General features: G+C 32.8%; 1 protein-coding gene across 1 annotated transcript in view; it reads left to right on the forward strand.

Annotated features, from left to right (window-relative positions):
* The window catches only part of LOC126820733 (echinoderm microtubule-associated protein-like 6), a 36432-nt gene extending 26248 nt beyond the window's left edge, over positions 1-10184 (forward strand). The window contains exons 30-36 of the mRNA XM_050548825.2: positions 172-360; positions 634-803; positions 2031-2193; positions 3033-3136; positions 3628-3781; positions 8322-8422; positions 9202-10184. Of these exons, the coding sequence (XP_050404782.1) occupies positions 172-360; positions 634-803; positions 2031-2193; positions 3033-3136; positions 3628-3781; positions 8322-8422; positions 9202-9226 (906 nt within the window). The 3' untranslated portion in view covers positions 9227-10184. The remainder of the gene's footprint in view (positions 1-171; positions 361-633; positions 804-2030; positions 2194-3032; positions 3137-3627; positions 3782-8321; positions 8423-9201) is intronic.
* Positions 10185-13544: the final 3360 nt, after the last annotated feature.

Here is a 13544-nt window from a genome sequence, read left to right on the forward strand (position 1 = left end):
TTTGGTTGGTGTATGCATGTCAGTCAGCCATGTCCCGTGTTTGGTGAACAAAAGGTTATTTAATTCTCTTTAAGATCCATATCTTGACTCTCTGGAAGGTACACCCTGCCTTGCTTTCTGTATTTTATGTCTCAGAACTGTGTTCCATTGATTTAGTTTTTGTTATAACAGGGAAAAATACTGGTAGGAACACGGGATAATTCTATCGTTGAAGTAGGTGAGAAAGATGGTGGTATACAGGTACTGGTAGCAGGCCATTCAGAAGGAGAAGTATGGGGATTAGATTCTCACCCTACTCTTAATCAGTTTATAACAGCTAGTTTTGATGGTAGTGTTAGAATGTGGGACATTGCTAAAAAGGTAGGTCAGTTCATTTAAGAAAAATAATAAAAATCAATGGATAGAGTAAATAATGTACACAATACTGGGTCGTTATATTTAGAAAAATAAAGACTGAAAAGTATTTGCTGGAAAAAAGCGAAAACAAAGAAGAGGAGCGTAATTCAGAAATAAAGAGAAGAATCTTAATGTAATTACATTTCATAACTAACAATTTACTCACATCCATGATAATAACTGTATTGGTATGATGTACAAATCTCATAATTTAATCTGTTTCTTTTTGTAATTTAGACTCTTTTAGCTCGTATAGAAGTTGGGTCAGCAAGATCAGTAGCTTTTAGTCCTGATGGTGAATTAATAGCCGTTGGTTTGAATAATGGAGAATTTATTGTACTATCTGTTAATGGTTTGAAGTTATGGGGTAAAAAAAGAGATCGTGCTGGAGCTATTAATGATGTCAAGTAAGTCCATGGATAATTGTATGATCTTAACTGAAATTCTGGAACGTAGATAAAATCCCTCTAAAGATCACATATAGACACAGGCTAGTCAGGCCTCTTATAATGTCCATTATCAGCAAAGTCCTTCCTTCTGTATATAACATCAAAATATTCTTAATTTCTATAGAGTTCAACCTTATGTTTCCTATGAATAGGGGATCACGTGGCTATGTGGGTAAGACGCTGGCTCGCTAGTCTGGAGGTCGGGTGTTCGATCCCTGCATTGGCCGAGAAAGTTCATCCAGATTTTCCGGCGTGGTTTCCCCTTAGTGATGCAGGACGGAGGGCCTGACAAGGACAGCTGTCTAGTCGTTCGGATGGGACGAAAAACCGAGGTCCCGTGTACATATTGGCATGCACGTAAAAGATCCCTTGGCAGTTGGAATTCGATATAAGAGTAGGCCATAGCGCCGCTGCCCGGGCAAAATTTCCCTCATAGCACACTGTATGGCGTATGCCCGTCTTCATTAGCCCAGTTTAGGAGCAGAACAGTAGGACGTTAAACCCCATTTCATTTCATTTCATTTCCTATGAATAATTCAACTACGTTTTAATGATTCTATTGAGAACTTCTTTTGTTTCACATTCACAAGATTTAACAGTTAAAATGTGAATGGAAAATTGATTTGAATTTAAGTCTGCGAGTCAATGTGGCTCAGTGCGTAACTTGCTGGATCAACAACCTGGAGTTTCAGACAGGGTTAGCTGAGAAAGTACATCAGGATTATCCCGGGTGGTTTCCCCTTGTCATAGGTGCAGGACAGAACAGTATCTAGTTCTTGAGAAGAAATGAAAAACCCAATTTCCATGTTCCTGTTGGCTTTCATGCAACCAAACTCTTGACCGTTAGTATTCAAAGAAGAGGTTGAAATGTCGGTGTCCTGGTACAATTCCCCTCATATCACACTGCATGACATATATCCATTTTCATTAGTCCGGTAGGCACAGAAAAATAAGACGTTAAGTTGAACCCTGTTTCATTTCATTTCTTTAGGCCTGAATGAATAATACCACCAAAAATCAGTGTATAAAAAGTTGGTACAACGACAAAACTGCTTTAGGAGAAAGCTTTCCATTTATTTTAATGAATGATGTACTATATATTTGACACAAAAAGGTTTATGAACTGATTATTGTTTAAAAAAAACATTAATGTTTTTAGTGATTAGATTTTTGTTTGTTTTTCAGATTCAGTCCTGATAATAAATATTTAGCTGTTGGCTCAGAAGATAAGTATGTTGATTTTTATGATTTGAGCAAGGGACCAAGTCTGGCCAGAACTAATTTCTGTAAAGGAATACCAAGTTTTGTCATCCAGATGGATTTCTCTGCGGATAGTAAATTTATACGGGTAAATAATGCTTCTTTTATTTCATCTGATGTATGTAGGAATTTGAAATTAAAAGTTGAATAGTTTCATAAATTGAACTAGACAATTCACGTTATTTACAGTTACAATTGCTGTGGCAGATCAGAATTAATACAGTGTTTTTTTTATTGAATCTGGTATTTGTGGCTCAAATGAATACATTATAACAAATAGATATTAATGACATTGTTATTAATATGATCGTATATTGTTGTCACAAATTGATACAATCTCAGCCCTAGACAACTAATGGGTCAAAGGTATATATAAGAATGTTGAAATATGGTTACAGATAATTAAATGCTTTTCTGTGGAACTACCTATGAATAACAAGGTGTACTATATGATGTATATTTAGACCTGAGTCAAGATAAGTGTGTCGGTCTTTCCATTTTATATGTGATTAATCTGCACACTACAGATCTTGCCCAATTCTTTCAAATTTGCATTGATTGTTTATTGTTCACTTATTTTGCTAAGTTATTATTTTGTCATATTTTGAATGCAATGGGTTTCCAAAAATGTACATATAAAAACAAATGAAACAATTAGGGATGGGCAATAACAGGTGTATAACGAATGTGCAAATACTATGTGCATAGAGACAGATGCAATATTATATTATGACAATTTTACAGTCAAACGTTGGGCAGACATACATTATACAGACACTGGACAAAACGAACATTGGATAAGCAATCGTTTTACATATACAAACATAAAAATTAGATAAATAAACATAGAATTTACACATATACACAGGCAAGGTATGAAACTGTGGCTATATATAGGTTTTTCTAATATAATATATTATATTATAGGTTGGTACTGGTGATTATACACCACATGTATATACTGTACCTGCTGGTATATTAGTTGAAGATAAACAACAACTCTCTGCAATAACATGGTCTACATGGACAAGGTAAATAACTGGATAGTTATTTTTCAGTGGCCTTTTTCTATTCCACAGATCACAGATCTTTCGCCGATTTCCCCTACCCTCCCTTTCTGTTCCCCTTCACCCATCAATTTATTCAACTTGATTAAAAATGGATCTTATTTTCATTCAGGTTTTATTTTTAGTTAGTCTACATTTGGGAAAATCAATTATTCTTATGTCAAGTTTCAGCTACTGAATCACTTTATTGCCATGGTGAATATTGAAATAAAGATGATCTATTTGTGCTAAGAAAAACCCCATTTGCTTTCCCTGTTGTAGAATAAGATAAAATGAGCTTAGTACAATTTGGAAGGAGTCAATGGTATGGCATTCTATAGCTGGCACATGTACATTAAAGATAGACATTCCTCTGCGATTCATATTTGTAACAGATTTGATGCATTATCTGGACAATTTAATAATTATTAAAATAATATTAATGTAGTGTATCTGGTATATAATTATATTTCTAGCGTATTGGGTGATGAGGTTTTAGGAATATGGCCAAGAGATTCTGATAATGCGGATGTCAACTGTGCTCATCTGTCACATCTTGGAACAGCGCTAGCTACAGGCGATGATAATGGATTTGTTAAACTTTTTGACTTTCCTTGTCCTAATAGAAATGTAAGTAACTTTGTACTATTTTAAACTCCTACATTTAAACTTAACGCGATTAAAATTAGGACAATTTTTATCTGTAGATTTATCTTTTAGTTCACATTTTTGATTTTAAAGTGTGTGAACCCAGTACAAGACAGGGTTATCCATGGAATTTAATAAATCCACTGTTATTCCCCCTTGTCAGTGGTACAGGAAGGAAGGCCTTTCAAAGGACGACGTATGGTCGTTTAAAAGGTCGAAAAACTGAGGTCCTGTGTACAGATTGATGTGCCAGTAAAATTAATATAAGAGAAAGCGGTGGTGCAGTTTTCCTGGCCTGTCTTCATTAACTTTGCAGAACAGTAGAATGTTAAACCCCATTTCGTTTTGGGGGAATTTAATAAAATTTAAAATTTTCTCAGCCATAATTAATTGTTGACATTGGTTTTAGAATGAGCTTCTGTCTGTGTTTTCAAATTTAAAAATGGCAAAAATAATAATTAAATTTAAAAAGTCACTTCCTTTCCATGGAAAATTAGACATATTTAATTGTTGTAGCCAGATTTATAATTTGACTGTTATTTGAGATTTTGAAACAGAAAATTGTCATCAAAACTTTGTGGTTATCCTTTTGATGGAAAATCAAACTGGCAAATTGTATATGCTTGCATGTAGTAAAATCATAATTGCATGGTGCTATGTATTCATTATACATGTGTATAAATATTTTACTTCCTGTCCCCAAGGAGACAATTAAAATGGGTTTGTCCATCTGACACAATAATTCTGCTGCTAATTGAGGGGGAGTAAGAAACTTGGTGTATAGTTTAATTACATCAAAACCTTGATTAAGTTTGATGATCAGTATTTGTCCCCTGCCTTTCGAAGAAAGCAGAGGACTATTAAAATGGGTTCGTCCATCTGTCTGTCCATCACACTTTTTGGGACACAATAACTCTCTTTCTGATTGAGCTAGAATGTTCAAACTTGGTGTAGGTGTTTATTAGGTCAGTGCCTAGATGAGCATTTTCTGCTTAACGTAAGTAGAGATAAGCAATTTGATTGGTTGATGCTTTGGGACACGATAACTTTAGTTCTAATAAAGTGAGAGTGATGAAACTTGGTGTATAGTTTCATTACATCAATACCTTGACTAAGTTTGATAATGAGCGTTTTCTGCTCAGGGTAAGCAGAGCGATAAGCAATTTGATTGGTCGAGACTTTGGAACACAATAACTCTCATTTTCTGCTTAGGGTAAGCAGAGATAAGCAATGTGATTGGTTGATGCATTGGGACACGATAACTTTAGTTATAATTAAGTGAGAGTGATTAAACTTGGTGTATAGTTTCATTACAACAATACCTTGACTAAGTTCGATAATGAGCATTTTCTGCTCGGGGTAAGCAGAACGATAAGCAAATTGATTGGCTAAGACTTTGGAACACAATAACTCTCCTTCTAATTGAGCTAGAATGTTCAAACTTGGTGTGGGTGTTTATTAGGTGGAGTTCGAAGATGAGCATTTTCTGCTTAGGGTAAGTAGAAATAAGCAATTTGATTGGTTGATGCTTTGGGACACGATAACTTCAGTTCTAATTAAGTGAGAGTGAGGACACTTGGTGTATAGTTTTATTACATCAATACCTTGACTAAATTCAATAATGAGCATTTTCTGCTGAGGGTAAGCAGAGCGATAAGCAATTTGATTGGTCGAGACTTTGGAACACAATAACTCTCCTTCTAATTAAAGTAGAATGTTCAAACTTTGTGTAGGCATTCATTAGGTAAATGCCTTTATGGTGTTAGCCTTGGTCACCCAGAACCTCCTAGTATTCAACGTATGGATGGTCTGGGACTGTTGTCAACATTTGACGAAAAGTCCATTGCCCTGCATAACCGGTAGTTTGGTTTTTTATGTGGTGGATCATCCAGTACCTTCTGGCCAAGTCAAGTAAGAGTTGTGCCCCTTCTCACAATAAATCCCATAATTCTTGCATTAATAATAAACAAACATGAATCATGAAGACGAATTAGGATTAATTTTAAAAACGTAAATATTGCCCATGAAGAGAGAAATTTGGATATTGAACTGGCATGCAATGAAATGGATTTTTTGAAATGGCATTCTTGAATTAATTTCATGGACGTCAACATCTTGTTTTAGGACTAGTTACCTCCCTTAGATGTTGTTAATGATAATGTAAAAGACCGGATAATCTAGCCATTGACCTATTTTTCTCAAATGTTGAAAACGCATCCAGACTAATATTCATAGAATATTTTTCTGGATGATCGAGACTATGATAGAGTTTGACGATGAACATTGTCTGCTTACAGTAAGCAGAGATGAGCAATCTGGTTGATGCTTTGGGGCTCGAAAACTTCGGTTTTAATTAAGTGAGAGTGATGAAAGTCCGAGTGTAGATTCATTATATCAAACCATGACTAAGTTTGATGGTGAGAATTTTCTCCTTATGCTAAGGAGCAATAAGCAATTTGATTGGTCAAGACTTTGGACAACTCTGCTTTTAATTGAGGTAGAATGTTTAAACTTGATGTAGATGTTCATTAGGTGAATGTCTTAACTGAGTTCAATGGTTAACATTTCGAGCTGAAGCTAAGCAGAGCTAAGCAATTTCATTGGTCGATGCTTTGGAACAAGATAATCTTGATTCTATCTGATAAAGAGTGATGAAACTTAGTGTATAGTTTGATTGCTCAATACTTTTGAAAAAAATAAATGTGTGATTAATTAATATGTGACATCTATTTATTTCGGGATTTCGGCGGGGGACATCAGCCTCACTTTTGGCTTGTTTATCCCTATGTTACTATTGCTATTTAAAGAGACAAATGTGTAAGTAATTAATGAGTGTCATCTATTTCGTGGTTACGATAAGGGACACCAGCCTCACTGTTGGCTTGTTTTATTTTGAAATGAATCTTTTTTTGTTTTATCTTACCGTATTATGTAAATATGATCATTTTTTTCACATTTTCCAATTTATTTACTTTTCATCTTAAATAGACTACGGTAAGTAATTAGGTATTCCTTTCTTACCCTAGCATGCACCATTCTGTAGAAATATTTTAGATGCATTATGCACTCATTAGAACATCAGATATAAGTTTCATAAATCTGTGAATTGAGTGATTATTTAGATATTAGTTTAAATTATCCTTTCTCAATTTAGATGGCAATATAGAGTGGACTCTGTCACATCCGACCTCTGAATACTCCGGCACTCTGTGAAATCCGACATCATTTTCATGTCCCGATTTATTTCCTTATTATTTCAGCCAAAAAATCTTTGAGTAATCCATACTCTGAATATTCCGAATTACAACATCAATCAGCCGTCCTGTCACATGATTTCCATTGAAGCAACACTGTATAATCCGACCTTCAATCCTTGGGTGTGAAGCCACAAAAGATTAACAGGCAATCACCTATCAATTATCGGTGAGATTAAAACTCGCTTGCGTAGGTCTTCGTTGATTTCTTTGATAATTTTATTATCTCTTGTGTAAGACAGTTGTGACAACTACTCATGAATACCCACAAATTTTCCAAGGAATTATTCAGTCGTAAAAATATTCCTAGCACCTATTGGAAACATTTGTTGTGCATGCCGACTGAACCTGAATACCTAAGTTGGTTCACCCTGCGGATCTATGCAAACTGTGTGACAAAGACCTGGACATAAAACGACAGATTATCAATGAACACGTGACACCAAGACAAGTGTGCGATCAACTGAAGACGAAGAAGATAAATTAACGACAGACTTGACCTATTCAAAATGCCTATGCATGTTAAATGAAATAAAAATTAATGTAATAAAATTTTAAATGTACAGAAAGGTTTATCATTTTTAAAGGGAATAACATTCTGGGGATACGAAGCTACATTAAAATAATACTTCCGGTTTGCGAAGTTACAATAATAATTCCGGTTTTGAGAAAACTGAGTATTCCGACACCCTGCGTAATTCGATATATTGTAACGATCCCGTACGATTTCAGAGTTGACAGAGTCCACTGTAGATACAAAAATTTTGAATCACAATTTCTTAGTTCATTTAATTTCATATACCTGAACTGCACTTTCCCAGTATCTGTTTTAATAAAAAATTTCTTTCTTTACCCTGATAAAACATAATACAACCTGTCAGTCTACTAAATAAATATTGTGTTAATTACAAGTCTTATGAATTTAACACATTAGTTTATTTACCGGTACTTGGCAGTAACAATCTGATTCCAAAATATATCATATTTCAGATAAATATAATTTTAGGGGGTCCCAGTTGATCACTTGAGATATCATTGAAGAAATACATTTTTAAATCTGTAAAAATGCACACAACAACAATCGGCTACATATTTCAATAGCAAACATTCAGTTTGTATTAAAGATAAGTTATTTTATTGTGAAATTGTATGATCAAATGATCAATTGGAAGGCACCTTATGATAGGCAGTTATTTTTCTTCAGAAAGTAAATCTAAAATTGAGTGTTTTGTAACAATGATATTCAGTAAATAATCTTGACATTGCAGGCTACACACAAGAGATTTGTGGGACACTCAGCTCATGTTACCAATGTAAAGTTTTCATCAGATGACAAACATTTAATAAGTACAGGAGGAGATGATTGCTGGTAAGATTATATTAAACATACATTATGCAAGAGCTGAATCTGCCTATTGCAGGTCTTTCTTTAGGCTTGAAATGTTTTCTAAATTATTATAATTAGACATTAATTAACTTATCCAGGCCATAATCAACTCTCGATGGCAACAGATTTCTCCGATATTAAATAGATTAGAACAGTTTAGCCATATTTTGATTTAAGCTAAAAATGGAGGGGCGAGACTTAGCTTCGAACAACCAGTACGGTGGTTGAAATTATTGCTCACGTCTTGTCAAACCTTCAAAGGCTAATATCTTCGCTCGCAATAGAGTAATTAGAATGAAATTTTCAAATTATTCATTTTACATTATCTATTTTTGAACTATTATGGCAAAAATGGCTGGCTCCTTATCTAAATCTTACATAATCTATCTTTAAGAGGTATGCAGTGAACAAAAATCAATACATAGAATATGTAAAGATCTCTAGATAATTTCTCCACTGTATTGCACATAGAAATTAAATTGGCATGCATATTATATTATATTCATTGGATTCTAGAATTTCCATCTGAATCAAAAGAAAGTTTTCTTTTCGGATAAGCTGCTGTCTTTATGTCTATATTTGATTCGAGATGTAGCTTCATGTCCACACTCTGCGTGCACTGCTACCTTATATACTGGGGCAACACAAGTAGGTGTATACATGTATTTCATTGCCTGGCAATGCATGTTTATTTTCTGAAAATGAGGTACCCGCTTATACTTGTTTTCCTAATATTTATGTTTTGTTTATATTTTTTCCAGTGTATTTGTTTGGAAGTGTTTGTAAAGAGTTCCATCTAAATGTTTCAAGATCTCATAAGGCAGCCATTTTTAATTTGATTCCTAAGGATATTACATGTAATTTTTTTTATATGCCTTTATTATGAACATGTTACTAAATTATTAATCGTGTTATATTTCATTATGTTAGTACATCTGTTTATTTATTGTTAGAATATAATCGATTCATAAATCAAATTTACTCATAATTTTTTGGTACTGGACTTGATAATGAGGAGTCTAGGCTTTAAAAATGCTTGTAGTTCAATATCTATTTGAGGTGAAGTTTAGTATAACCAGTGTTGAATAATGTAGGTATAGTCATTGCACTCCAACATGCAACATTAATTTAAGCCCTAGTACTATAGAATTATGGTGTTGGTTTGTTTTATAGATCTACGCAGAAGTGAACTTTTATATTTATATATATTTGATATCATATTTCTACTTAAAGTAGATCTGATCACAGGTCTGTAATCCTCAATTCAAACCAACAGATGTTATATATGTCCTTTTCAAATGCATGCACATTGCACTAACAGTAATGTGTTTAAGTTGTATATGTTTTTCAGTACTTCAGTTTATAATAGTACAGTAATTTTTAGGTAAACAGAAATTATTATACAGAAAACATGATGAGTTGACAAGCATAAAAAGTGCTTTGATTTTATGATAGCTTTTCCGTCCATATCCGAATCTGTCCTAGATTAATTCATGTGCATGTATCTTATGTATATTTTATCTGTGATATTTGATTTCTAGATTTTGATAATTCTAACTAATTTTACAGTTTATTATTTAAGTTTTGATATGCATATAGATGTCTCAACATATAATTGTAGTAATATATTATTTTGATAAAATAAAAGTATCTCAAAAATAATGGCAATATTGTGCTCATGAAAATTGTAGTAATATATTATTTTGATAAAATAAAAGTATCCAAAAAAAACACTGGCAATATTATGCACATTACAAATTGTGACATCTGAATAAAGCTGCTGATCATAAATTGAGGGATTTTGAATCCTTTGTAAACTACAATACAAATGTTCATCTCTAAAAGAACTATCAGTCAAAAATGGTGTAATCCTGTTAAATAAATATTTTGCAGCATTCTCGGCCAATGATATATATATATATATATATATATATATATATATATATAAAAACTAGCACCTTGGGTAAAATCTTTTGATGGGCCAACTCAGGAGATAATCTACCATTGGGGGTAGTTGCATTGTTATTTCCCTTGGCTGTGTTCATTTGTAGTAAAAGTTTTAAAACGTAGTGTACAAGAAGACACCTTAAAGTTTTGTTTAAATATGGTTCAATAGATAGAAAATATATTCTTGTGGTGATCGACAATTGAATTTTCATTTTCAGCACATTGACAAAGAGTTGTCAATCTTGTGTTAGTCTATGTTTGATAAAAACAAATCAAAATTGTCTGGTATCTTTCCAATCAAATTTAACATCCAAAACTGAAGTTTAACCATATATTGGATGTCTGTCCTATGCCCACTTTTGCAAAATTTTGTCTGCCCCTTAAACTTTTCAATCATGATCCTATTAATTTTCATACTTTTTTTAAACATGCATTATGCAAGAGCTAAATCTGCCTATTGCAGGTCTTTCTTTCAGTCTGAAATGTTTTTTTTAAGTATTAGACATTAATTAACTGATCCAGGCCTTAATCAACTCTTGATGGCATCAGATTTCTCTGATATTAAATAGATTAGAATGGTTCGGCGATACTTTGATTTAATCAAATATGGAGGACCGAGACTTAGCTTCGATCAACCAGTACGGTGGTTGAAATTATTGCACACGTCTGTCAAACCTTCACAGGCTTCACTTGCAATAGAGTAATTTGAATGAAATTTTCAAATTATTCATTTTACATCATCTACTTTCGAACTATTCTAGCAAGAATGGCTAGTTCTTTATCTAAATCTTACATAATGTATCTTTAAGTAATCATTCATTATTACAAGAAGATAAGACTTTGAACAGCTTATTCCCAATCTAATGCTTGAGGAGTAGCCATAAAAGAAAGGGTTTAAATCACTTAAGCAGTTTATCTTGAAATAATTGAACAAAAAAGTCAAGAGTTTTTTTTATTTTAAAAATATTTATTTATTATAAATATTTCATAAAAACAATATATATGCTATTTGAATCACATGCATAAAAATCAACAATCATTGAAATTTCTTTTTCACTCTCAACATAATATATACTTATTGGATAATCTCATCACAATATAAATAATCTAAATGTAACCGAAAACAACTTTGAACATCATACACGATATGCATAAAGACATTAACCCTAAAAATATCAAACAATAACAAATATTAAAGCTATATTGTCTTTAAAAACAAATAATATCACAATATGTATAATACTGGTACTTATCTTATAATTAAACATATATCACACAAGTTAATAACACAGACTTGTGGTTTTCTTTAGAACATAAAGCTTATAAAACATTTCTGTTTCTGAACAATACATTGAGTTGTCTACTGATGATGACAATGATGGGTAGTCATTTGATAATGTTCATTCTTTGCATTTTCTTTTAAGACAAGGGGTTGCTATCATATCTATAAAGCAGCAATCTTTTTAATTTGGATTAATTTGTTTTATTTCTTTCTCTGTTTCCTTCTGTTGATCCCTTTCTCTCTTTATTCTATCAACTTCTGTCATCAAGAAACTCATTGGATCATCAGGTTTGTTATAAACTATACTACTTGTTAATGACTGTAAAATACATAGAAATAGTTATCCTTTGAAGAGATTGACCAATTTTAGAGAGATTGGGATATTTTTTAATAATTTTGTTATACTACAGTTCTAAATAGGGTTCATACTGAAGCATACCTACAGTTTGTTATCTATGTACCGAACTGGTCACTGTGTGATTGTGTTTAATCTGAGGATTAAATAGTGATATTGTCTCCACGAGGACCATTACTGAAGACTTAATAATGCAAAAATGTTACAGGTCTGTAACTCCCTTAATTTTCATGTGGCCCCCAAAAGATACTAAACATAGCTTAAAGATACATTATTTAAGATTTGATGAAGAGCTGACCTTTCTTGCTATAATAGTTACAAAATAGGTAATTCAAAATTTCAATCCTCCACAAGCAAGCTAATCCACAGTTAGGTCTAAGTCGTCCACATGGTATTTGTTATGTCGTCCATAACTAATACTTGACTCATCATACACACATTAAAGATACATTATGGGAGATTAGATAAAGAGCTGGCAGTTCTCACTATAATAGTTAAAAACTCGATAATGTAAAGGGAATTTGCTAAAATTTAAGTCAAATTGATCCACTCTGAACCAAGAATTTAGCAATTGAATTTTTGGCCTAGCCTCTATCATCATTACTAAAGTTGGTACGATAAAAAAAACAGTCTTGATTACCCTTTTCATGATTTAATCACGAATGAAAGTTGAGCAGCAAATCGGATCCTAATCCAGTCAATATTGCAGGCTAGCGATGACATTGAGAGTTGATTATGGTCTGGATAAGTTAATTAATGTTTAATTAATAATTTAGATAACATTTCAGGCCTAAAGAAAGACCTGCAATAGGCAGATTTAGCTCATGCATAATGTATGTTTAATTGTGCGGAATAGGTAAGTTTTACTCATACATGATACATATTCATTGGTTGTTTTTTGGCTACCCAGTATTTATAATTTATAACTAAAATTATAGAGACTACTCCCATTAAATACACATATGGCAAGCATGGGTAAGAGTCGGGTGTGTTATATTTTACCTGAAATAACTGCATAATGTTGTGTTTCTCTAAATATTTAACGGCGCGACCATAGGGATCTGGTAACGGCTCGCTGTATGCGTCATCGCCAAAATCCTCCACTTCAACACTCTTTTTCGGTTTATTAGATTGTCTTTCAAAAATTTCACTTGATTCAGATTCTAAAGGACCATGATCCGAAGAAATCAAAGTTTCAGACATTGTATGTTCGGGAGAATCTGACGGCAGTATCGATGTCTGTGAAATATTCTCCTTCAGGCCATGGCCTGTGTTATTTTCTAATGTTTCATCCTCCATGTTTGTTTACGCTAGCGACAAGGTAGCCACGATTGATAGGTTCATAAAACGTTATGACTTTTCAAGACTGGATAATCACAACAAGGGCACCGACTAGTCTTTACTAACCAGCATTTCTGTTACTATAATATAAATATATTATAGTATAATATAAATATATTATAGTATAATATATTAAAGTATATTATATGTACCGTACTATAAATATATGAAAGACTGGA

Source organism: Patella vulgata, chromosome 5 (assembly GCF_932274485.2).
Source record: "Patella vulgata chromosome 5, xgPatVulg1.2, whole genome shotgun sequence".
Lineage (NCBI taxonomy): Eukaryota > Metazoa > Mollusca > Gastropoda > Patellidae > Patella > Patella vulgata.